Source organism: Lonchura striata, chromosome 1 (genome assembly GCF_046129695.1).
Source record: "Lonchura striata isolate bLonStr1 chromosome 1, bLonStr1.mat, whole genome shotgun sequence".
NCBI lineage: Eukaryota > Metazoa > Chordata > Aves > Passeriformes > Estrildidae > Lonchura > Lonchura striata.
This window is the reverse complement of record NC_134603.1, coordinates 153,507,495-153,532,756: the sequence shown is the minus strand read 5'-3', so window position 1 is coordinate 153,532,756 and position 25,262 is coordinate 153,507,495. Positions and strand designations below refer to the sequence as shown.

Genomic DNA, 25,262 nt, shown 5'->3' with positions numbered 1-25,262 from the left:
CTGTAAGGCAAAAAAGGGTTAATTTGGAGTCAGTGGAGGTACTGGGATAGCAGCAGATAAAATTGGAAAGATATTCTAGAAAGTGGGTACAAGATCCTGGTTGTCTGCTTCATTTCTAAGTATAATTTGGAAGAGTTCACTTCCAGTTGAGGGTCTGCTTTGCCTGCCATAAAAACAAAAACATTCCCTTCCCTAAAGGGAAGCATCAAGTGAAGAATGGAAAAGTAGAAATTGGCACAGTCTTACAAGTGGGCACTTGAAAAAATGGTGCAGAAAATTAAATTGCATTACACGACAAATTAAAAATGAAGAATCATGAACAGTTCATATGTTAGCACAACTGATTTTGTTTATTTTTAACCCACCCCAAAATCCAATCATGCTCTATGTACATAGGCAATACATGGGATAGCACACCAAATGTAGACAAGAAAGATACAATATATTCTGGTTTATTATTGCTGGTGATTTTAATTTTTATTCTTTTTTCATTGTCCATCTGCTCAAACTGATGAAAAGGTCCAACCCATACAGATTCCTATGCCAATCCTATCTCACCTCCCAGTCCCACACTATCTCTCAGAGAGGAGAATCCATCCCATTACCTCTGGGAGGTTTTGCTGAATTCTGGAGTGTGCTGATTTTCCATCAGTTCCTCTGGGCCTCATTTCTTATGGAAAATTGCTTAGTGCAGAACAAGTATATCAGCACGTGTCTGCTTTAACTATATTCTATAGTTAGTAGGTAAGACCAGCTAATGTTTTGAGTTACTCAAGAAATCATAAGTAGCACACACACACAAATTTAAACAGAAAATAATCTTCCATGTCATTTAGAGTGTTAATTTTCTTTCTTGTTTCCAGTGTCATTTATTTTGCTAAGCACTGCTGCAATTCTTTCCACTTGTCTTTATGCTCTTATTTTCTTATAAAACAGTACACTAGGCTTTCTGTATAAAACATATATATAAACATTTGTATATATATATATATATAAAAAAAACCAAAGCAACCACCCCAAAATTGACTTACAGGTATGTATTTGACCCTCATTAGAAAATATACCGTGTGTTCATCTGTTTGTGGTCCCTGAATGTCACAGCGCTGGCTATTGAAATAGTGTAAGAGAGAAAGGGGACTTCTTTTCTCCTTGTTTTGCTTTAAATCACATGATGAATTTTACAAGGTGAACAAAAGCAGAGTAGTCACAGGAACCATCAGATCCTGTTTACACACCCTGTTTACACACTGGCACCACGTCGCTCTTGTTGCCATTGTTGCTACTCTCCAATTTGAATTCTAGTTATTACTTCCCAGGAGTTAATATATCTATTTTTTTTTTTTTTTTGGTCACATATATTTACCCCTCACAAGCATCTGGATGCAGGTTCAGGGACAATGAAACACTAGAAAGTCTGAAAGATTCTGTGACTCTGGAAATTCTTACCCTGCCTAACTTTTATGGCCCTCTTTTTCAAAAATGATCAATCATTTAGGAAATTATGGGTAATTTTGCATAGCAACTAATATTTAGAAACCCTTCCTTCCAAAAGATGCTTTTGGATGCTGATTTAAGACTGTTTTTTTTTTTTCTTTTTTCCTATTCATTGCTGGCATTAGATGCCAGCCTTGCATTTTTGTATAAATACTCTTTTTTCAAAGTGTAAGGCCTCTGTTATTGGTATAGATGATTCTCTCTCATCAATAATTATTCTTTCAGGTAACAAACTGGTCATTGGAACTATTTGTAATTATTGAGTGATGTGGTGGGAGAACCCCCCGTGCTAAATACACCTCAAAATTGGGTGGTACAGGAAGGGTTAAATTTCAGCCCAATTCGTTTAGGTTGTGCAAAGGTGACCTAAATAAATTTCACCCCAATTTGTTTAGGTCATGACTTCTCAACCTAAAGACTCTGTAATTGAAAAACCCCAGATATAAAAAATGCTATTAGGATTGGGGGTAAAAAAAAAAAAAAAAACCAAAACAAAACATGAAAACTGTATTGAATTAAAAAAAACAAAGTACTGCTTGCTGGTTTACAAAGAGTCTATAACACTGATAAAACCTTCGGAAACCAATGTGCTGCGCTTTTTTTTTTTTACTTTTTTTTCTTCCCTCTCTCCATCTCCCTCTTTATTTTGGCTTCATTTCAACCCGGGAGTTCATATCTTCCCCTTCCAGGTCGTACTCTTCTACTTGGCCACTGGTCCACACCTTCATGCGGTCGGTGAGGTCGCTGGTTCTGGGCGCCAGGATGAAGTCGTAAATCAGGGCAGCACTCGCTCCTCCAATGATTGGGCCAACCCAGAAAATCTGGAATACAAATCCAAGCCATTGCATCAGGTATTTCTGTATTTGCAGCTCCTCTGAGGATTTTCACGGTGAAATTTGCAGCTTGTCTACCTGAATGTTCAATTGACCACGTGGCATAAAACCAGAAATTTGTCACCATGAGTTGATGATAGACCCAGAGGTGAATAACTGTGATTATATTGTCAAGTTGTGATATTTAAAATCAATTACCTACTGCTGAAACATCTCTGCTGCTCCAGATAGAGTTGGCAGGGGAGCATAATTTCTAAAACAACAGGGCATTAGTTTCCGTTCTCCTATTAAATTACAGTGATAGGTGAATTTGAAAGTAATACTTAACAGGACTTGATTAGGGGCTTAATTTGACCCTAGATGCTGCTTAGCTGGTGATATTGCTGTGATTAAACTGGCCTAACCACTTAAGAAAATTAAAATTTAGAAGGAGAGATAATAAAAGGATTTTAGCAGACAAGCTGATTGTGTTAGAAATAATAGAAGATTTTGAAGACTTTGCAGGGCCAAAGCACTATTGAGTCTGGAAACTCTTTCTTTTATTCATCAATATCAGTAGTTGAGCACAAATTATTACCTCTATCTTCTTCTGTCTCTACAAAAGATAATAATTTTCCTACTAGATTCTGAAAATATCAGCTCCTCACTTAGTCACTTCCCTTTAGTGTCCTAATAACAATGCTCAAGTGGTAGACACTGCCAAAATTTCCCCAGGGTCCTCCTTTTATGCTTTGCTCTTTAGATGAAAATGGAATCTCTATCCAAAATTTTCACAACCCCATTGTATTACCACTAAATTTCCACCTGTGCCTATGCAACTGGCTGCCAAAATCATGAGTAGGAGAGTTGGAACAAGCCCCATTTTATATATTCAAGAACACATGCCCATTTACATCTCTATGTCAGACTTCTTTATTGAGCTTTGGTGAAATAAGTAAATTTTTGTGAAGAACCTCATTTAACCACATTTAGACACAAGGAATAATCTAAAATTTATAGTGTTTCCAGAGCACTTATCCTTGAAAACACATAAGGAAACACTCAGCTTTAAGATGCTGAACATCTTATTAGCTCTTAAATATTGGACAATCCATTTCAGTTTATAAACCTGCTTAAGAATCTTTCTAAATTGGATTTTACCAGATTAAGCAGTAGCACTTTACAAACTTAGTTTAAACAATAAATACACAGTACAGGATTCTGTATAATAATGCGTAAACAATTAAAATGTTTGTAATAAATAAAGAGGAATAACCAAAGAAAATCTACTGTATTACTTTGAGCACAGAGACTGAATGAGCCTGAGGACATTTTGTTTGCCTGAGGGTGGTCAGGATTTAAAGGAGAATATTCTTTGTTAGATGAAATGGAAATGCCAACTCTCTGACTTGGTCTTAATGATACATGTTGAAATATTTCTGATCTTGTAGGCTGTGTTTTCACGGCCTCTTGTGAGTTAAATAAATTTACTCAACTTACCCAGTGATTTTCAAAGTTGTTGGCAATGAGCGCTGAGCCAAAAGATCTGGCTGGGTTAATTCCACAGCCGGTGTAATCAATCTAGGAGTGGAAAGAGAACCAGAGGTGAGGCACAGATGAAGCTTCCCCATCACTTCCCTGCCTTCACTGGCCCATCCCGGGGTGGGATATGGCAGATATAACCTCTGAGGGCTAAAACTCACAGCAAGAAGATGGCCCAAGGCAACGGAGAGACCGATGGCCAAAGGTGCCGATCCCGAGACGTCATTCCTTCTGCGGTCTGTGGTGGCCAGGACACAGAGCACCAGCTGGAAGGTGGCAATGATTTCAATTCCCAGCCCTTGGCCTGCATTGATTCCCTCTGAAAGCTGCATGGAGACAAGAAGGAAAATGTTATTTCATAATCCTGCATGACTTCAAGCACTGTAACAAAGTTCTGCAGTATCTATTTTCTCAATATGAAAATGCAGACCTGCACATCCATTTCCCTCCTGGTGTTCCTTTTGCTTCACAGGGGGGAAAAATAGGAAGAAATAGAAAAAATTGAAGAGAAGTGAATTTTAAAACCCTCCCTGCTGTACTCAAGCCTAGGCATAAGCAACTTTTATTGATCCAGCGTGGTGGAGTTGTTGCTGCTTCAGCCAACATGAACACAACTGGACACAGTGAGAGTGGAATTGATCAATGTGTGAGAAACAAATCAGCCAGAAAGACACCTTCAGCAGAGTTTGCTTTTCAGAAGTGAACTGTGGTGCCTTAGGCCAGTCACTCATTGCTTCAGGGACTTCCACATTCATATTAAGATATTCATATTCCACCTCAACTGTAAATTAATATGCCACAGGAAATACCTTGAGATTTCCATGGAGTTCATGGAGGACTGGTAGATGTGACAGAATACCAAAAGTACACAAAACATCTCAAGATATTAATATTTAGTCAATGTATTTCTAATTTGTACAGATAATGGTGTAGTCAATGATTCACCTGATGAAATGAAGAGGATAATTTGAAAGCTCTTTTTTTTTTTTTAATAGATCTCATTTGACTACAAAGAGCTTAGATTCCTAACTCACAGCTGAACTACTTTTTGGTGCCTTAGACTCAAACTGAAGATTATTTAACTTCTTTAGGATACATTAAAAACATCCCCAGTTAAGGAATCCCAAGGGGCTGATAGGAGTGCTTCAATTTCCTACTGAAGTGGATTATCTAGAAAAACTGAAGCAGTCAGGGATAAATATTCCAATAGAATTATTAGTCATGAAATCTGCAGAGTTTCTTATAAATGCTGTAGAGCATATGGTGATCCACAGAGATGGACATTACAGAGCAGAAATGCTGTCGTATTTCAGGAGTACTGCTAAAAACTTGTGCCTAACAAGAAACCATGGAGGTAAATCATTTAATGTTATAACAAATTTTGAGTTCTGCTTTTAATTGCTGTATTCAGTGATGTCTTCACTACATCAAGGCAGGTCTGTTACTGAGCTGAATAACTTGATGTAAAGCAGAAATAACTCACTTGCATGGATGGGATGAAACATGAGCTTGGCCACAGGCCAGAGAACTGAGAATGTGACTCAGAGTAGGAAGCAAACTCTGCAAAACTTATATTAATTTGTGCTATCAGTGGGTTATCACATCTGTCAGAGCCCCTGTATTAAAAACTGCTGGGTCATTCGTGGCAAAAAAACATAATTACATGTTATTGTGACCTGTCCAGAACAATGAAACCACAGGAAATCCTGCTATTAATCTGATTTGGTGATATATGGCCTAATCTCCCCAAAGCTAATATTTTAAAAACCTTAAAGATGGTTAACTGAACTATTTCACTTTCCACAGGTGCTGTTCACATTTCTTGTTTCTTGTCTTTAACAAAGCTTAATATCAAATTCCTAAGCAATGAAAAAAAGTAATTTGAGTCTTTCCTCAGAATAAACCTGATTTTTGAATACTGCTGTTCTGAAACACTAATACTGTATTTTTTTAGCTTGTTCTTTAACATGCAGGAGCAATACCCTCTGAGTTGGAAATGGTTTGTCCACAAATAGAAGAGAATTCTGATTGATAGGATGAGTATTTTGATTCCTTCAGCATCCACAGAGTAGAAACTGAAATCCATTAATGAAACCTTCATCATTATTAGGACTTACACATGAGAAGTGTGAGTCTGACATAAATACATCCATGTAAGATGCACTGAAAATTGCAGGATCCTGAAATTCATGCTTGATATCTCTGAATTTATATTTTATTGCTTCTGTAAATTTTTAAAAGAAACACTTTATTTTTTTCACTGTAGAAAGAGTAGGATTTTTGTCTCTCAACAAATTAGGCTTCCTGTGAGTTTCCTTGTATCAAAACCAGTAAAAGAATCTGGACTATATACCCTCTGGAAAATCTTATCTTACATTTGGAAGGCCAAATGGCCAAACCTAAAAGCCAGGTGACTGATGTGCACATGCCCAAAAGCAGATAAAAAACCAAATCCTTTTCTATCATAATGCAACCCCAGAGAACCGAGAGCTGAGGTCTGACTCAACAAGGTTAGCTTTTGACAAAGCCTTGACATTTTAAAAGATTAAACACTGTCCAGCCATTGGGCTTTCCCTTCCCTCGAAGGGCTTCTATAAAAGACAATAAGAGCAAAATGATTCTTTAAAAACCTGTGATAATCCTTATCTTTGAGAGGTGGAAATCGTATTCTTCCTTTCCCTCCAGGAAAAACACATTCTACAGCTGACGTGACTTGAGGTCATTCTCCCTGCTAATCAACACTTATTGATGGGCTGTGTGGAATCAAAGAAAACCTGGAAATATCATAGGAAACCTTTTGCTTTCCTCCAGCCGGGTAATTTTACACAGCCTGCCAGGAACATTAAGATTCTACTGTGAGAGCAAGGACTCTGGGCCGTGCTCCAAAATGGGACAAACCCAGGCAAACCTTGGATGTCCTGCTTTGCTGGGGTCTGTGGATCTGCAGTGTGCTAGGGTAGGATAACAGAGTATTTATTTTCCTCCTTATCAAGGGTAAATTATCACTGAAGCAGCAGCCTGGGCCATTCATGGTACACCAGTGTTCACCATCCCAAGCACACCCCAGAAAAGCTTTAGAAATTGAATAGGAAGGTACATTCCCTTCTGTCAAGTTAAAATATACATGTACATGTGCATGCTTATATTTATAAATATAATTATTTATTTATCAATATTATTTATATTTATGTTTATATTATCCTCATACACAGAGGATTTGCAAGTCTTACCCAGATAACCTTTTGCACCTTTTGAATCTGCTGGTTTAAGCTCTTGACAGAACAAGGGAGGCACAACCAACATGAGTTTGTCATCCTTTGCCTGTATTTTCTGTATGCTATTCAGGTTTTTAAGGAAATCTTGAACTTTTGTAGAATATTTTGTAGAATACCAGACTCCAGAAGCTGAAGGGCTTCTAAAGCTTAATCTGAATTTCATAGGAAGCAGTACCATACATTAGAGACCTGACTAAAAATCAACAGCTGTTCTTAACATCTGCCATTCTGCTACTAAGAATATCCAAAATACAAGGTGACCAATATCTCTGTCCTAAATAGATAAAATAATGCTTTGAAACAGCCACTTCTAGTGCAGTATTGGGGTGAAGAGGACCCTTTCCAGTGATCTGAACCCACACTGCAATGCCTTTTTCCCTGTACTGGTACCTCTTACCAGTGGCCACAGGGATGTGTGCTGACACTGCATCTGTCCTTGATGTATCAGCTGGGAAATCTTTAACATCTCTTTGTTGTCCACTAATGCTCATTAAGTAACAGAAAAAAATGTCAGAGGGCAGAGAACAGCACAGCAACTCCCTGAGCTTTTCAGGCTTCAGACCTGGGACATTTGAGGAGTGGATTCAATGCTTTAAGGAACCAAATATGCTCCAAGGGTTAAATGAAACACACAAGCCCATATTCATCTCCAAGAGAGTCTACACAGACTTCTTTTCCTTTTTTGTTCACATGAAAAATCCCACTAAACTTCATTTCTAACATCAGTGTTTCAACAGAAGAAGCACCAGGAAGACACATAAGAAATGGGCTGAATCATTGGTAAGGTGTGAGAGTTGTCTGTGGACACATTTATCTGATCAGCTGAATCAATCTTGGCTGCATCAGCTTGCAGTGAGGAATTCTCCCTCGAACTCACAGCTCCCAGACAAGAAGCAGAACATGCAGACACCCCAAGGGAGGTGCATCCTCCTGTGAGCAGAATTCCACCATTTCCAGCCTTAACAATCCCATGATTAATAATTTATTCCCCTCAGTTCACTGTGAATCTGAACAAGGTAATGGAATGAAAATCTACTGGAATTCAGTAAACGTACAGAAGTCACAGCTTATTCAGAAAACTCCTGAGATGCAACTGTTTGGAAATTAAGGAAGCACTGAAGGCACAGTGGACCAAGAGACACTCAAATGAGTAGTATTAAACCCCTCAAAACATGAATATCTAGACATGAACATGAGAGCAATTAGTTGAGAGGAGCACCTGCTTTATGTCTTAGGAAATGGGCAGTGGCCACATCGCTTCCAGCTCTCCATAACATCACACAGGAGATGAGAACTACAAAATTTGTTTCCCAGAAGTGCCCTTAACTGCCATGTTTAGCTGACTGACTCCCACAGCAATAATTTGGGAAAATTAATGGCATGTTTTCTTTCCTTTTGATTTTGATTTTTTTTTAATTTATTTTTTTTTAGGACAGGATATTTATAAGTTGTCCGCCTTCGGAAGAGAAACGGGGACAGGAAATTAAACCGGCCCAAGGTAAACCCCACTGTGTACTTCTCTAGTGGCTTCATATTTTTCTCATTACCACTGAAAGTATATCAAGTTCAAACCTGCTTCCCGTTACATGGATAAGACACTTTGTTATGCAAGGTGGCTCCACCACATGGGGCTGAGCTCCATCTCATCCAGCAAACCCTTAGCCCAGGACTGGAGTTTCCAGGGCCCAGCTTCCTTTCATATAACAGGGATTAGTTTCTCATTGCTCCAGGAAAGAAATAAAACAGAGGCCTCTCATATTGCAGAAGTCTATTTTTGAGCAGGGGAATGTCAGCTTTCCCCATTCTTATGAAACACCAGAGCAAGCCCTGCCTGCTGGTGTGGTTTTGAGGGAGAAAATTTAAGCCATAGCATTTTTAATGGCTGGGACTTCTCTTCCTTGCATATCCTCACCATCCTACCTAAATTATTACCTTTTGTCTGCTTTGGCAGACATTTTTCTTAAAATTAGCATTTTATTCAAGTAAATTCTTGCTGTCTTACAGCATTTTCTTCTTATAGCTTAAAATTTCCCTTCTTTGGCTTTCCTTCTTTTACTGAATAAAGAAAACTCTTCACAATAGTTTATATGGTTCATTGTCTCTTCATCCCCCCATCTTTTGAAAAATTAATCATTCTTTTATATGCCAACTAGCTATCATTTAAGTATTTGGCTGGAAAAGTTCTTTAATGAGATGTTCTACAAATGTAATCTCAGAAATTCATCTCCCTGCTTCCCTCCAAACCACATCCCACTGTCTTGCCTGTCATTTTGTTTGACTTTTCTCACTCCCTCAGCTCCAACTCTGTCATGAAAAGTACTTGATGATTTCCATATTGATAACATACCTTTATTCTCCTGGAAGTCTATCCCACATCTCCACAGCTATAAACCATCCCTTGAGTGATAGTCAGAATTGATTCAGAGACTTCTTCCCTGGGTGTTTAACTACAGTTATTCACTTCTACTCTTGCTATTTAACAGTATAACTCTGAAATGGATGTTTCTATACCCATTAATTGAGTATTAGGGATTCAGGAAGTACAAAAGTTTAATTTCTGTAGTAAGCAGAGACAGGCAAAGATCTTAAGAGTTACACTTAAAATTATACGACAGGAGGACTCAGAAGCTGCTTATAAATTAGCTTTGGATTGTATCCTGCATCAACAATGGAAGCATTCAGCAGAACCTGGGGACAAAACATATTGTCCTCTGCTAGATTATCCTTCCTATAAATACAGCCTTAAGAGCTCTAAAGGGGACTCATTCAATTCCCAAAGCAGAAATCATATTTTCCGTTCCTTAGGCAGCAGACACCCTCCAGGAATGAGGCTAAGCTCCCTCCTCCCACCCTCTGCAGGCCTAGGAGAAATTATCCAGGGCTTTGTGTTTTAGTGCCATGGAGAGAAAGAGGGGAGAATGATTATTATATTAAACCAGAGCACATAAAATTTGTATCTCAGACCAAGACAGGCAGTAAAACTCAGTTCCTCTACAGGACTTGCATTTAGGACAGCTGGTCAGAAACAGACAATTTTTTTTATTTGCGCTTTTACTTTTTGATGTGTCTCTGGGAAAGTTGCTTGGGAGAAACTTTTTTTTTTTTTTGGTTAAATGTTGCTGCTGAGAAATAAACAACTTCTATTCAGAGGATGAGGAATTGTGAGGTTTTGCATTTTTTTTTCTTTACCCAGCCAAAAATAGTTACCCAAGAAAATAGTTAATTTTCTGTAATAGTTGAAGCACTCATTTATACCACAGAGCTGTTTATTATCTTCTCTATTACCAGTCCAGAAGGAGATAGTATTTCAGTGGGGAATTTTGGGCATATCTGAATTTTGAGCCAAATAGGATCATCCTTTCTATGTTGTTACTGTAATAACACAAATATCACAGTATGGTTGTTGGCAATTTCACCAAGTAATATTCATTTTATATTTATAGACAAACTCCAGCAAATCTGAGAAGCTCTCAAAAATTTATGAGTCATAAATAAGCATTGAGGACCTGGCATTTCCATGGGGTTAAAAACCAGCTCTGAGCCTGTGCAATGCGTTTCAGGAACTGGGGGGACAATTCCAGCTCCTTCATTTCTCCACCTAGTTCATCAAGCAAGAAGTCCTAACAAAGGAACAAAAAGGGGCCAAACCTGACCTTACCCATTCCAAACATGGTCATCAATGCCCTCAGGAGGAGTTGTGTGTGTAAATGTGTGAGGAAACGTGCTACACTTCTGCTCTGAAAGCCTTCATTGACTCTGCTTGGCACGGAATTAGCATTGAGAGCCTGGAAAATCTGAGTTTTCTGTGACACCTCCCAGTGGTTCCTAGAGAGGGGATGCACAGGACTTGTCCAGGGAAGCACACAGAGATATTCTTTACTCCTTTCCAGTCCATGAGTTGTGTCTTGCAGAGCTCTCAGGCCACATTTTCGCCCTCCTGCTGTTTATAGTTTCCTCCAGGATGCCTGTCAGGCTCTGTATATTTGATTTAACAGGTTGACTTTGTGCCTCATCCTCAGATCTCCTCTGTTCAATGAAGCTGCAGCAGTCAAACACCAGCTCCAGCTCTGGATGCCAGGAAGATCCGCATTTTCCCATCAATTACACATTAATAAATACTCAGGGCTCAGAATGTTCCCAGCCAGGTCAGAAAAACCTCCAGGAGACAATTGTGGAACCAGGTAAAGACCCCTCTGTTATTGAATTCTCTCGATTAAGCTGGAGAATGAACAAATAAGCAAAAATGTACTACTGCCCTAAAGAAAACAGGCAATTTCCTCTGGAGACAAACAGGAAATTTTTCAGGGGCTATCTGTTCTTCCTTTAGTACTTGTGATGTGGTTTGGTATACTTGTTTTAAAAATGCTCCATTTAAAAATATCTATACAGACATGATAGTTTTTAGTATTCTCTGATTAAAGAAATTTTATTCTCAGCTCCCTGAAGGTTTACATTAATTGCTAAAACCCACAAACCCTGCTGCAAAAAACCTTGGCTTTTTTTTTTCCTTACCGTTGAACCATTTTAACCAGATTTAATCCATAATATTAATTCCCTTGGTGTGGACATTTCCATTTGTTCTCAGGCTGTGATCCTGTGGTCCTTGCTATGTCAGATCTATCTAACCCACACCTATTAATAGATTTTTTTTTTAACCTTCCAATGAATTTAAATTAAAATTTGAAATTTGGGGTTATCTCATCTGAAGAATCTTTGTGTCCATCTGTCTCTGGTGTATGATTGTGTTTGGGGGTGTGCAAACACATAACACACAGAACACCCAGATATATTTGGTGTAATCAGAGAACTCTGTGGAAAGGAAACCAATTTTAATGGTTTATTGACCTCTCTGGAAGGCTGGTGGCAAAATGAATTTTACTTAAATCCTACTTAGTTTGACAGTTGATCTAACACAGAAAAAAATCATTCTCTGAAAATCCCACTCCACTTGTATTACAATATTAACTAATTACCAAATTAATAATATTTTTAGATCTATGGCAACTCATTGTTTTAAACATCCCTGTGCACCCTTTTTAAGAATTTCTACCATTTCTAAGTAGAAATAAATGAAGATAACGTTTAGTTTGAAGCTTGCAGAGCATTTTCCAAATTCTCATCATTGGATCCACTGGCACAAAACCCACTTTGGTCTCCTCTGTTCTAGCACAAAAGGACAGGGCTGCAGGAGGATGAGCACCAAGGGCCTCTCCTTTCCTCCCAGAAAAAGCTGTGCTGCTGCATCCCTCCGTGCTCCCTGCCAAAATCCCGGGATACGGCTCTACTATCAGAGAGGCGTTAAGCAAATCTTCATGGAAATGGAAATCAGATAAAAAGCTCTGAGATCTGAGATAAGGATTACAGCCATAACCCCAAATTCTCTGGGGGATGGGTGATAACCATCAGGTTTACATCTCAGCCCAGATGTTTCTGCTGTCACTGTGTGAACTCATTAAAAAGAGGCCAAGACCGTGGCCAGTTTTGAGCAGGTGCCTTTCCTGTGTCCCACCTGCCCTGCCTGGGGCCTCTCAGTACAATGCTGGCAAGCCTTAAAAGCCCTCTGCTGCAAAAACTGACAGTGAACAATGAGGTGACAGGCTTTGTTAAGACATAAAATCCCAGATCAATGTCATGTACCGGAACCATTTTGCTCATTTTAGAAAGGCAACAGCTTTTGGCCCCTTGTGAATGTTTGTGTCCTCAAGCATGCAGACATCCCAGCAGAGGCAAAGTTGGCAGGAGAAGCCTAACCTGTATCAATAATAGGCAGGGCAGAGGGCAGAGACAGGGAGAATGAAGCTCCTCACTCTCCTAGACTTCAGAAAGGCACAAAATATTATTTGCATTGAAAAAAAAAAAAGGCACCCAAGGATTTTTCAATAAGCATTAAAGGTCAGGATCTCAGTTGCGTGTCTCGTCCATCCAGCAGCACCTCTGGAGCTGCAATTTTCCACAGTGACTCAGAGGAAAAGCAGCATCACTTACTCAGTTGTCCCCTCACACTGTCAAGCTCTCAGTTTATTTTGGACGTTCTTCCAACTCGAGCCGGCTTTGTTTAATTGGAGGTTGGAGAACGGGCTTGGAGGGCGCGGGCACGAGGAGACAGGGAAATCACAAGGCAAACACTGAGTCATCCAGGGCAAACAGGCAAGTCCTGCTCCCCATGGTGAGAAGGCCACTGGTGTGGACCAAACGTGAGGAGTGTGGTGATTCCCGTGGGGAATCCCCTCTGAGACAAGTTTCTAAAAGATGGGAAGCATCCAATGGGGAATATCAGTAGAAACACTTCAGTGCTGACCCACAAACACCAGTAAAAGGTGTGGCAGGTCTCAACTACACAAAAGGGACTTCCCAGTGCTGGTGCAACATTCTGTTTGCATTGGAAGTGCAAATTGGGAATTTGTTAGGAGAAAGCTCACCAGCATGGATGCCCTTAGAGATAAGATCATGTGCAGATGATAAGGATCCACGTATCTTATCACATCCTGTGCTCCACTCTCCTGGAGAAAAAAGATTGTTCATCTTCCCCAAGTAGCAGAATAAGACTGGAGCATGTAGACAATAAAGGAAAAAAAAACCTAAAAATCTCCAGCATTGAGGTTCCAAGTTGCTCTGATGCTGCTGGATCACAATCCAGCTGAGGGGAGCAGCAGCAGGGGGGCTGTGCTCGTGCAGAGCTGACCTCAATGGGGCACATCCTGGGAGTAGTCATGGAAAGAAGATTCCTTCCCACCCCTGGAAGTGTCCAAGGCGAGGTTGGATGGGGCTTGGATCAACCTGGTCTCCTGGAAGGTGTCCCTGCCCATGGCAGGGGGTTGGATCTTTAAGGCCTCTTCCAACCCAACCTGTTCCACAATTCTGTGGTTCTGTGGTGTGCCTTTGGTGAGGCTGGAAGGTCAAAGCAGCAGATCCTGGCCTGGTATGAGGAGTCAAAGACAGCAAAGGACACCTTTTTCCCTGCCCTTGAGGAACCTAGAGCTGGACGTGGGGTGTTTATCCCCAAAGGACACGGCACCCTTGTGTGCACCAGCTCTGCCATGGCTGATCCTGGTTTGGGGAGCCCCAGGCAGCAGCAGAGACACAGCCAGTCACAGCAGAAATTCAAAGGGTGTTCCAGCAACACGTAACTCTCCATGTTCCATGAATAGTATCCATATGAATATTCACCTGTCTTAAAATGACCTCTGAATCCACTGACCCCAGATCTCCTCTGGCTTTTCCAGAGAGCTCCTTAGTTACACAAACAACATTTATCAGTCCACTGGGTGTTTTCTAAACCCAAGCCCTCCTATTTGTTATTCTTGGTTGTTTTTCTTTTCCCTTTATCTGCCCGAACAACGTTACCTTCAGGTCTGTTTTTCTTGCCTACAATTTTTGATCCACTTATAACTTTTAAAATAATATCTTTCATCATAAACTCAAATGAAGAGTTTTCAAATAGTTTCCAAATTATAGCCCCAAGAGTTAGGGGACACATTTCCTGGCACTCTCATCACTATTTCAAAATACAGAAAACTACGAAATTGTGAAAACTGTGGAATGGTGTCTGCATTTGTCACAAAATACTATTTATATATACCTATATATTTAGCTCAGGTTATTTTATAGATAGATAGATAGATAGATAGATAGATAGATAGATAGATAGAGAAACAGACACAAAAAAATAACAAGTTACAGAAATTTTCTGACCATGTTTTTAAAAGTTTGCTAAAAGTTCTCCAGATAAACATTGTTTAACAGCAAATATTGTGTTACTTTACAGCACAGAAGTCTCTTCTCTCCCCTCTTTCCTACTTGAGCTCTTTGTTGGTCATTAACTGCCTGTGCTGAGTAGTTTGTTCCATTATCCAAACTCCAGATCTGTCCTCACCAGACAATAGCCAGCTCTGCTGGCAGATGAGTGCATTTTGGATCTCACATTCTCTATTCTTGCAGCTTTACCTAATGGAAATTCGTAATGTGTAGTAGTCCAACTTCCAAAAAAAAGATACAAGATGATGTAAGGAAAAATATTTAAATTTTTAGAAGGGCAAACACACTACATACTCCTCTTCCAGCTTCTCCAATTCTCAAAGTTTTACTTTGGAACCCACACCACTACTAAAATATATTGTAAGTTAAGTGTCTTAAAAGGATTTAGTAATCTAAATACATCTCTGAGTGCTGTCCAAAATGTCTTACGTGGGACTAGCCAAAGTAACTAAAAATATGTCTGTTGACTTAAGCAAAGTTTGGATCAAAATGCTATTGTGTGACTGGTTTGCTTGTCTTAGTGTAAACCAGACCTTAATACTGAACACGTTAAAGGAACATCCTGCATTTTCATTCTTCCTTCTTTCTCCTCAGCCTTGCACTGTCCATGTCTGGGTTTTGTGCTTCATTTGGTTGCGTTTCCTTTCTTCCCTTTGTGCAATGAGAAAGACACAGATTTATCCCACTTAATTTTGGATTCTTAGCAGAGGCTTCCAAGCCTGGAGCCTCAGTATGGCAAAGAGCAGCTGGGTGTCTCTGGGAGCAACTGAACAGATCTGAAGGTTGAAGTGCCTCTCTTTGTCTCTCATTCTCTGTGGATCAGAGAGAAGACAGTGGAAAGGGGTTCTCAGCTTGGTCCCTCAGTGCAGGACCTGCAGCCAGGCAGGAGAAATCCAAGGTCAGGCATGCAATCCCACCCAGGATCCACTGGGAACACTGGATGGACACTCACTCCATTACACTGCCCCCACCACATTTTTCCTGTAAAAAACACCTCTCCAAGAGCACAGCAGGGTCAGAACAGAGGACAAAGACACACACATCCGGACCCTCTTCCCAACCATGCCAAACAAGCAGCACTCTCTTCCTTTCTATTTTTTTTCTGAGCAGGGAATCCACACCTCGTTACCCACAAGAAGGTCCAGAAGACAGAGCAGCTGGCAGGGATGCCAGCTCTGAGCCTCCCCTTCTTGTCCTCAGGTTACAAATCATAACAATAAAAGAAGCTCTATGGTTTCTCCTTGCCGGATCATTGTTGAAGGAGGACCTCTAGTGCTGTGGTTTCAGGATATGCCCCATTGAGGTGGACTCTGCATGAGCACAGCCCCTCTGCTCCTGCTCCCCCATACTTTGGGCTCAAACCCAGTTCCCTCTCAGCCCTCCCCTCCCCAGGCACTCCAGGCTTGTCACTGGGAAATTATTTCCTTCCTTTCCCCTTTCCCCTTTCCCCTTTCCCTTTCCTTTCCTTTCCTTTCCTTTCCTTTCCTTTCCTTTCCTTTCCTTTCCTTTCCTTTCCTTTCCTTTCCTTTCCTTTCCTTTCCTTTCCTTTCCTTTCCTTTCCTTTCCTTTCCTTTCCTTCCTTTCCTTTCCTTTCCTTTCCTTTCCTTTCCTTTCCTTTCCTTTCCTTTCCTTTCCTTTCCTTTCCTTTCCTTTCCTTTCCTTTCCTTTCCTTTCCTTTCCTTTCCTTTCCTTTCCTTTCCTTTCCTTTCTTTCCTTTCCTTTCCTTTCCTTTCCTTTCCTTTCCTTTCCTTTCCTTTCCTTTCCTTTCCTTTCCTTTCCTTTCCTTTCCTTTCCTTTCCTTTCCTTTCCTTTCCTTTCCTTTCCTTTCCTTTCCTTTCCTTTCCTTTCCTTTCCTTTCCTTTCCTTTCCTTTCCTTTCCTTTCCTTTCCTTTCCTTTCCTCCCTATCTTTCTCTCACAAGGCAGAACAGCTGCTGCCCTCACTATCCCCAGGGGCATCTCCCCACTGCTCCTCCAGCCAGAACATTTATAAGTGGATGTGAAAGGAAAAAGAAAGAAAATTCTGAATATTTCCCAATGACAAGCAGTGAGACCAGAGCTTTTAGAAACTATATTTCGTGTTATTCCATTGCACAGAAATTGCTGATCGATTTGTAAAATTTATATGATGGAGACTTATCCCTGCCTGGTTTTGCTTTTGTAGTTTGAGGAGTTACTGACAGAGGGGCAAGAAGAGCTTCACCCCCCTTCACAAATGGCCAGGTTTAGTGCTTTGGTTAGAGGAAGGAACCAGTCATCAGGATTTTATGGAAGCAAAAGGGAAAAACCAAGCTTAAGTGCTACCAAAACCAGACCTCCCGTGTTTAATGGCAGTTGGACCTCTCGAGGAAACCACTTGGGCGGACACCCTGTCCCATGTGGTTGAGCTGTTCCCTCTGTCAGTGGTTTCAGAGGAAAAGATCATGTATCATTCTCGCAGCCAGAGCCTTCTGGAATCAATAAAATTATTTGCTCTTCTTCCCCAAAATGTTTTGAGTTAACCCATCAAAATTTCCAAAGCGCTGGCAGGATGGAATAGCTGCAGGCACCAGGAGAGAGGGAGGTGAGCAGCCAACTCACAGAGAAACACAAGGGTGGATGATACTGAGCTGCCCAGGAATCACCTTAATATCAGATTTTATTCTGTTTTGAAAACTTGACTCATGTTCTCAATTAACTGCAATGTCAAATTACAATATGTAAAGCCATATTGCTCTTTTGCCTAAGTTATTTCAGAAGAGATGTTGCATTTGCAGCTTTATGTCCCAAATACCCCTATGAATGCAAATGGGCAGAAGATTTCAAATTAGCTCAATTTACAAACTGCAGTCAGGAATATTCTGAAAGAAAGGGGCCAAGGAAAATATGTGAAATACTTGTTCTTAAGAGATCAGGTCAAGTAAGTGACCAGGAGGAATTTCCATTTATAGCACTGTGTGTCCTGCGGTGGCTGTAGCACTGCCTCTGACAGTGGGATGATTTCAAGTTTAAAAGTGTATTTACCTTTTTTTTTTTTTTCTCCTATTATCCTGCAACAACAACAGCAAAATGACATTTTAAGGAGGAGTTGTGGCCAGGCAGTTTTTAGGCAGAATGATGTGAGCATCTGGCTGGGAGAGAGCTGGAACCTGCACCCCAGTTACCTGTAGCTGCCTCACATTTTCCTCCAGTTTACACATGACAATTCAGGATTTGTCCAATTTTTTCCCAGAAATGCACAGAAAGGCCAGCTGGGATTCTGACAAGCAGGATCTGAGCACTCTGCCTAATGCAACAGGTACTGCCCACACCTTTGGGGATGGGATTTCTCTTGCTGCACACCTCTCTGCTCCCAAGAGTTTTCACTGCAGCCGTCACCAGTATACACAAACCATTAATTAAGTACTGAAAATGAACCACACTCACAGAAGCCAAAACAACACTGGTGTATGCACATTAATCAACATGTCACCTTAGAGACCCTCAGAACCATGAAAGGTCGTAAAGCTGTCAGTCAATTCAGTGTTAAATTGGCATCAAAAACCACCTTGCAGCAACTTGGATGTACAAAACTGAACATAAGCACAACTGATCATGACCAGAATGTCCTAAAGCTCCAACATGAGGGTGGGGAGGAAGGACCATCCCTGTGACATCCTGGTTATCAGCCAGGACTGGATTCTCTCCTACAATAAACAGTCGGGCTCTCCAAGGTCACCAACACCAGCAGAACCCCCACATCTTTAGCAGATGACAGCTGCTACATTTCTACTCTAAAATAAAAAGAAAATAAAGGAGGAATTCAAAGTTTCTACTTACAGCATTAAGCCCCAGGGAGTTTCCTGGGAGAGAGGAGGTGACTCCGGAGAGAATGGCTGTGGCCACCACTGCCCCCAGGCACTGGGCGAGGATGTACATGAGCGCCTTGAAGATGCTGATCTGGCAGCTGAGCAGCAGCCCCAGGGTGACAGCGGGGTTCAGGTGCGCCCCGCTGATGTGGCCCACGCTCTGCGCCATGGTAGCGATGGATAACCCAAAAGCCAGGGAAACCTTCACGTTGTCCTGGGACCTCGTTGATGTTTTGTTGGCCACCACGGGGAAGTTGAAGCCCAGAGCCGAGCCAATGCTGATAAAAATGAAAAGGCTCATGGCCAAGAACTCGGCCACCACTGCCCTCCAGAATATTTTCTTTCTGAATTCACTAGCCATCTTTCCTCTTTCTCTCTCTCTCTCTCTCCCCTCCTCACTTTTCCTTCTCCCTCTCTCCCTTCCTTTGCCTGATATTTTCCCTTTGAGGTCTGAAGAGAAATCTGGAGGAAAAATACAGTCCTTGGATTATTTATAGGGCTTTGGGTGGTCTGTAGGAGGGAAGGGGTGTTGCACAAAAGGAGGAAAGAACATCTACATAGATGCTGACTGCTAGATTGATGTAAGACACTGTTTGCCTGCCAAAGTTTTTTTCTTCCTTTTTTTTTTTTTTTTTTTTTTTTTCTTTTCCCCTCCCTTAACAGCATTCGATCTCTGCCGCCGTTTTTAAGAGGCTTTTTAAAATTCTTGGAAAAATCTTTAGGAGAGCCTTAGGAATTTCAGCCTCACTTCTTTAACTCCTGTGTCATCTTTCAGCGCGTGGATCGGAATGAAAGCTTTGATGGGATTTCTGTCTGGAGCTGAAACAGAAAGCAAAGTTATCAGTGCAGGCGGGTAAGTTGTTCACGCTCGGCTTCAGCGGCAGCAGATAACAGCTGAAAGTAGTAAATAAGACTGACAGCTAAATCCACACTCCAGAGGCTTCAGTAGCTCTGTTTATTTTGAAAAAAAAGGTAGAAATGTCCCTTCTGCTGGCTTTGTGGACTCGGAGATGTTTTGGATGCCAAGTCTGGCGGCTGTACGGACACTTGGATTTACACAGCTCACACGAGCTGGTGTTCACTCATGAGGGATCATTTTTAATCTCTGTGTAAATCTGCCATAAAACTGTGGTAAGCTGGAAGCTTTCAATGCATGTAATTTGGATGCTGCTGATGATTTTTTGTAATTTATTTTTTTTAATTTATGTCATTTCTTCACTTTTCTGCTTCCAAGCACAGAGGCGTCTCAGGTTTTCCCCATCCTTCCCCTTCTGAGTGGCAGGAAAAAAGCCAATTTGGGGGCTTCCTAGCCCAGGTCCTGCAGGGAAAGGCATCTCTCACCACCCTGCTGAAGGTCAGCTCAGCTGTCCCGGCTGTCTCCAGGGAGACTCTGCTGCCGCTGAGCCACAGGACTGGCCAGACAGAGGGGACAGAGGGGACAGCAAGGGAGAAGGGAAATTACATGCTTGGTTTTGCAGACAAAATGAACCTCCCGGCAGTGCCAGAGCCTCTCGGAGCAAAAGGTCTCAGTGCTTGGCTTTACCTCCGTGGGGCTCGGACACACGGCTCAGATTAACCCCTGAGCTCTCGGATCCCTGCCCGCTCCGCAGCTGCGAGTGTCTCCAGCTGGAAATCCCGGGATCTGACTTCAAACCAAGGAAAATCTGTTCCAGAGGCAGGAAGTCATTCCCCAGGCACAACTCTTGAAGGATGGGTGTTTAAAAGCAGCCTACTTTTTTTCCTCTTCTTTCTTTAATGTACTGGTAACATCTTCTGAATTGTACATAAATTAATTCAAGGCTTTTTCATTTGGACAATATGGCAGTAAGAAGGAAAAAATCAAATACACACCTGGATGGTATTAGACAGCCAATAAGGATTTTTTTAAAATATATTTGGTTTTCAAAAGATGATTCAGTGACAAAGCTGAAAACAGTTTAAATAAAAGCCCAGATGTCTGCAGCTTGACATACCCAAGTTCTTATTCTTCCTAGGCATCAGATGTTCTTGATTTTTCACATAGAAAATTTTATTTCCTTTTTGTTTTATGATACACTTACACAACAGGACCGTACCAGTGAAAAGGGAAAAAGTAAAGAATGGGTCTTCAATGAGGAACAATGTGACAGACAAATCAAAAATCAAATTTAGCCAAATAGTGGGACATAGTGGAATTTTAATGTAAGATACAGTTGATTGTGGTTTTATCCTATCAGTGGAACTTTTTATTTACTGCAAACATTATCTGAAACAAAGATCTCCAGTGATCACCTTCCCTGGCCCTTCCAAGAGGCTGCCCAAGACCCAGGCAGGACATGCATCACACACCTCAGGGAACTGAGACAGCAGAGCTTTGTGAATAGTTTGCAAGAGTTTCCATGTGTCCAAAATTGGCCTCCATGGGATGGAGCTGCCCAAATAGTCACCAGCGTCCACAGGAAACTCCCTCTTTACTCACCTCTTCCTACAGTTAGGAACTGGATGACCAAGCCACCTCTGTATCAGTACTGATAAGGTGAGGAAGAACCCCTCTAAGGAAAACTTTCAGAAGGTGGGAAAATAGACTGGGGAAGTATTGCAAAATGCTCCCCTGGTTTCTGCAGTTTCCTCTCAGTGTCCCTGACTCGCCTGTGCCACAGACAGGACCCCAGGAAAGCCAGAACTCCATGTGAACAACACTAACATTAAATATACCTCAAGAGGAGAAGGTTGGGCACCACCTTGCTGTTGAACCTGCTGGTCACCTCACGTTTGCATTTTCATCCTGGGACTCTCCATTTGTCTTTTCATAAATGTTACCAACCTCTCTTGTTATATTTTGGAACTTGGTGCCACAGTGATTCAACAAAATAGTTATTCAGACAGAAAAAAAAAAAAATCTGAAATAAATTAAAGAGAACAACAGGGAGTACACACAAATAAAAGAAACAGACTTTTCCTGTACATAGAAGAACCACCAAGTGAGGAAACAGAAAGGCATGGCAACAAAAGAACAAATATTCTGCACAAATAGAGGGAATTGTGGAAAAATTAAATTACACAATGGTGTGAGTGTAATAAGGAAAAAGGGGAGAGAAAATGTGAGTAGAGAAACCATACATCAGTTGGACTTCTTCAGAAATGTCCACCACAACACAAATCTAACTGGTGCCCAACACACTACGTCACCTTTCCAAAAAAACATGCTCCATCCCATGTTACTCAGGCTGATGGCAAAGACCCCGGTGCTTAGTAAAGTGAACAAAGAACACTCAGACCACAAAACCACCAGAAGCCCCAAAAAAGGGTCAAAATCCAATTTCCTGCATTCCAGATAAGCTGGGGTTTGTGCAGATAGCTTTTCTGGGCATGATTTTAGCTTATCCACCACAATTGAAGGTGAAGTTTGGATTTTTCTAGAAATAGAGATGATTGCCAAATTTATGTCAGTGTTTGAGACAGGCAATTAAGAACAGATCTGTTTGGAACAAGAAGAAAAAAGGAACTTTTTATCTAAGGGGTGTTTCTTCACAGACAACTTAGACCAGAGTATTCCCAACCTCTCTTTGATTTTGTTGCACTAGAGACAGCTTAACGAAAAATCAAGCTCACAGGAATGGGTTTTTCATTGCCAAGATCTCAGGGCTGACTCCTTTTTTGCATGAAATAAATCAGATTTTGGAGGGCTATAGCACAAATGTCCCTTAACGTTTCATTCAGAAAACAAATGTACTTGTTGAAGTTGTAGGCTTTGTTCTGTGATCCCACCCATCAGATTGCTCAGGATCTCTGCTTTTTTAACAAGAAACAAATGTCAGTGACTTCAAATTTGGTCTTGGCTAACAAGAAATCTCTGGGAATTTCCCTCTTAGGTGAAGGAACAGTCAAAGTCGAAGGGCAGAAGGAATGAACGTAAGTCCAGCAGTCAAATGATTGAAAGAACCAGGGGAAGTTCAGCAAAATACAATTACTCCTCTCTTGTGAAGAATTCATTTTTCTGTGACCTTGCCAGACAAGCCTTTTAGCAGGCAAGCAGCAGTTCAAGAAAAGCTTTTTTACCTCCAGCTTCAGAGACAACAGACATTTCCTCTTCTGCCCATGGACCTTTCATCCCTCTGAGCCATCACCACTCTCACCAGCACAGAGGACAGCAAAGCCATGGAGCAAGGAAGAGCCAGGGGATCCATGTATCCTGCCTAAAACATCTCAGAAATGGGAAGGGTTTGAGGGTTCTACACATCTATGATGGGTAGAATGAAAACATACAGAAAGCTGTAGTTCACAGGTGGAGTTTCCTGTAAGAATAACAATTACAAACTTAAACAGATTTGCAGTGACGCTCAGGAGCTGTTTTCTGGGCTCAATCCACTTTCTGGTTAGAAGTAGAACCTCTCCGTGCTGCTGATGTAAAAACTACAGAGTGGAAATTGAGACAAGGTAGAGATGCTTGCAAATTTCTCTGCAGCAGCTGACTGATCACAACCAACACCTGTCAGTGCGAGCAAACTGGGAGGGGCTTCAGACTGAATCTCTGACTTAATGCTCCTAAATGTGGGGAAGATGGAATATTTCACACACTTCCCCCTCTCCAGGGAATTCACTACCAACCAGCCTCAGCACCCACACATGCTCCATATGCCAGATGATGAAAATTCTCTTCTGAGCTGCTCAGCTGGACTTGTTCCCTGTGTGATAAGCCAATTTGGTTTTGATTTAGTCTCAACCCTGGCTGTCAGGGGTGTCAGAGACACGAGCGGGGAGGGAGGAAGTGTGTACAGGTGCCACTTAAAGAGGGCAGCCAGGAGTGGAGGAAGCCTCATCCCTGAGGAGGCTTAGCCTGGCAACCCCTCACATGAGGCAGTCACTGTGGAGGGGCTTCTCCAAGCAGGTAATGAAAAGAAAGGCTGGAACTGGGCCAATGGTCTCCACTGTCGCTGAGGCTCACTGCTGTTTGTTGGGTATTGTAAATGCAGGTGAACCCAGTAGGAAGAAATGATGATGTCTGACTCCAGTTCAGAAGGAGGTTTATTTATTTATTTATTATAACTATACTACAATACATTATATACTATTTAAAGGAGATACTAAAACTACAGACCTATTTTTTCTAACTACCATATCTAACTCACTCACAACTTGTGACCCTCTCTGAGAGTCCAGCCACAGGTGGATTGGATTTGCCATCAGGCTCCAACAATCCTCACCAGAATCCAACCAAGCAATCACCCCAGGTAAACAATTCTCCAAACACATTCCACATGGGAAAAACTAGGAGCAGAAATAGAAATTGTTTTCTCTTTCTTTCCTCTGTGCTGCTCTACAAAAAGTCCTGAAAGGAAGAAGAAGGTCCCTGTGACAGTTGTTCCATTCCTTTGCCCTGACCCCAGCCTGCCTTCTGGTTCTCCTGACTTTGCTGACTCTTGCTTGCCCTCGTGCCTGTCCTTACCTCCCTGTATCCCTGACCAATGCCCTGCTGTAGCAGCGTGGGGTTTCTGCTACCTACATCTTATTTCCCAATAAGCATCTCCTGTGGAAAAGCCTCTTGAAGAAGCATTCAGGCAAAACAGTCAAGTCCATACACACCACACTCACCACGGCCAGCTCAGCCAAGAGAGGCAGAAGGGCCTTTTATATGGTCAGTTCCAGCGAGGCTTATTTCAGCATGCCAAAGGGGAACAGGAGACTAAAGACAAAGACCATGTGCTGTGCACAAGCTTAAGTATGGGAGGTCACAGGGGTGGTACAAAAGAGCAGCAACCTGTAGGGGGTTGAGGGATGAATAATTGGGGTGGGCAGGGTCAATTGGCCAATGGGGAAAGCAGTCTAATGTAGATTTCCAATAGTGCTGCTGACCACCATGAGGAAGTCCTTTCTGTCCACCCAGGTGGGGAAAGTCTCTCTGGTAAGTCTCTCCAAGGCAAGGCTCTGGGGGTTTCCCTGAGGGGGGAAGATTCAGAGGACTCCACACCCTGCCACTTCTCCCTCAGGTCCTTGCCTGGGCTGCATTCCAGCCTCCCTGACCCAGCCCACCACTGCCATCCTCACCACGACTCTGTCCAGGGTGCTGGACCTCCTGTCCGAGCGCTGCTGACCGCGTGCGTGGCCATCACCGCAGGTGCCGAGCTCATGAGCCATGCAGGTTACCTGGACACCAACAGTTCTTCCCTGATCTCCTGCTGGGAGCACCCTTTTTTCCTCTCTGTCTTCTCTCTCTCTCCTTGCGGGAATGCAACCAGCCTTGAAGTGGTTTAGCCTCAGTTCCACATACAGGAGGCATCAACCTGAGGCCATGGGATGTGGGATGCTGAAACAGAGATATCTGGTCAGGTCATGGAGGGAAGAGTGTGGTCATGGGAGTTGGTATGTTAATGGAATTATTCTAGAATATTTTCTGGTTCATGTTCTCAGTTGGTTCGTGACCTGTCACACATAAGGTCATGTTCCGAGTTTGTGTTGTGATTGGACCCCTGCCCTCTGAATACCCCTGTAAATTGTTATGTATGCCACGCCCCTCATCTATGGATCTTGGCCCTCAGATGATGCAGTTTCTGTGTTTGTTATTTTGCAATTAAAGTTCTTT

At 41.8% G+C, this 25,262-nt stretch overlaps 1 protein-coding gene across 1 annotated transcript; it reads right to left on the bottom strand.

Moving 5' to 3' along the window:
* Positions 1-327: 327 nt before the first annotated feature.
* Positions 328-19,333, bottom strand: AQP1 (aquaporin 1 (Colton blood group)). The gene is made up of 4 exons (XM_021541858.3): positions 18,675-19,333; positions 4,010-4,174; positions 3,807-3,887; positions 328-2,315 (listed from the first exon to the last, which is right to left on the bottom strand). The coding sequence occupies exons 1-4, from the start codon at positions 19,062-19,064 to the stop codon at positions 2,136-2,138; spliced, it is 816 nt and encodes a 271-aa protein (XP_021397533.1). The 5' UTR covers positions 19,065-19,333; the 3' UTR covers positions 328-2,135.
* Between the last annotated feature and the right edge of the window lie 5,929 nt (positions 19,334-25,262).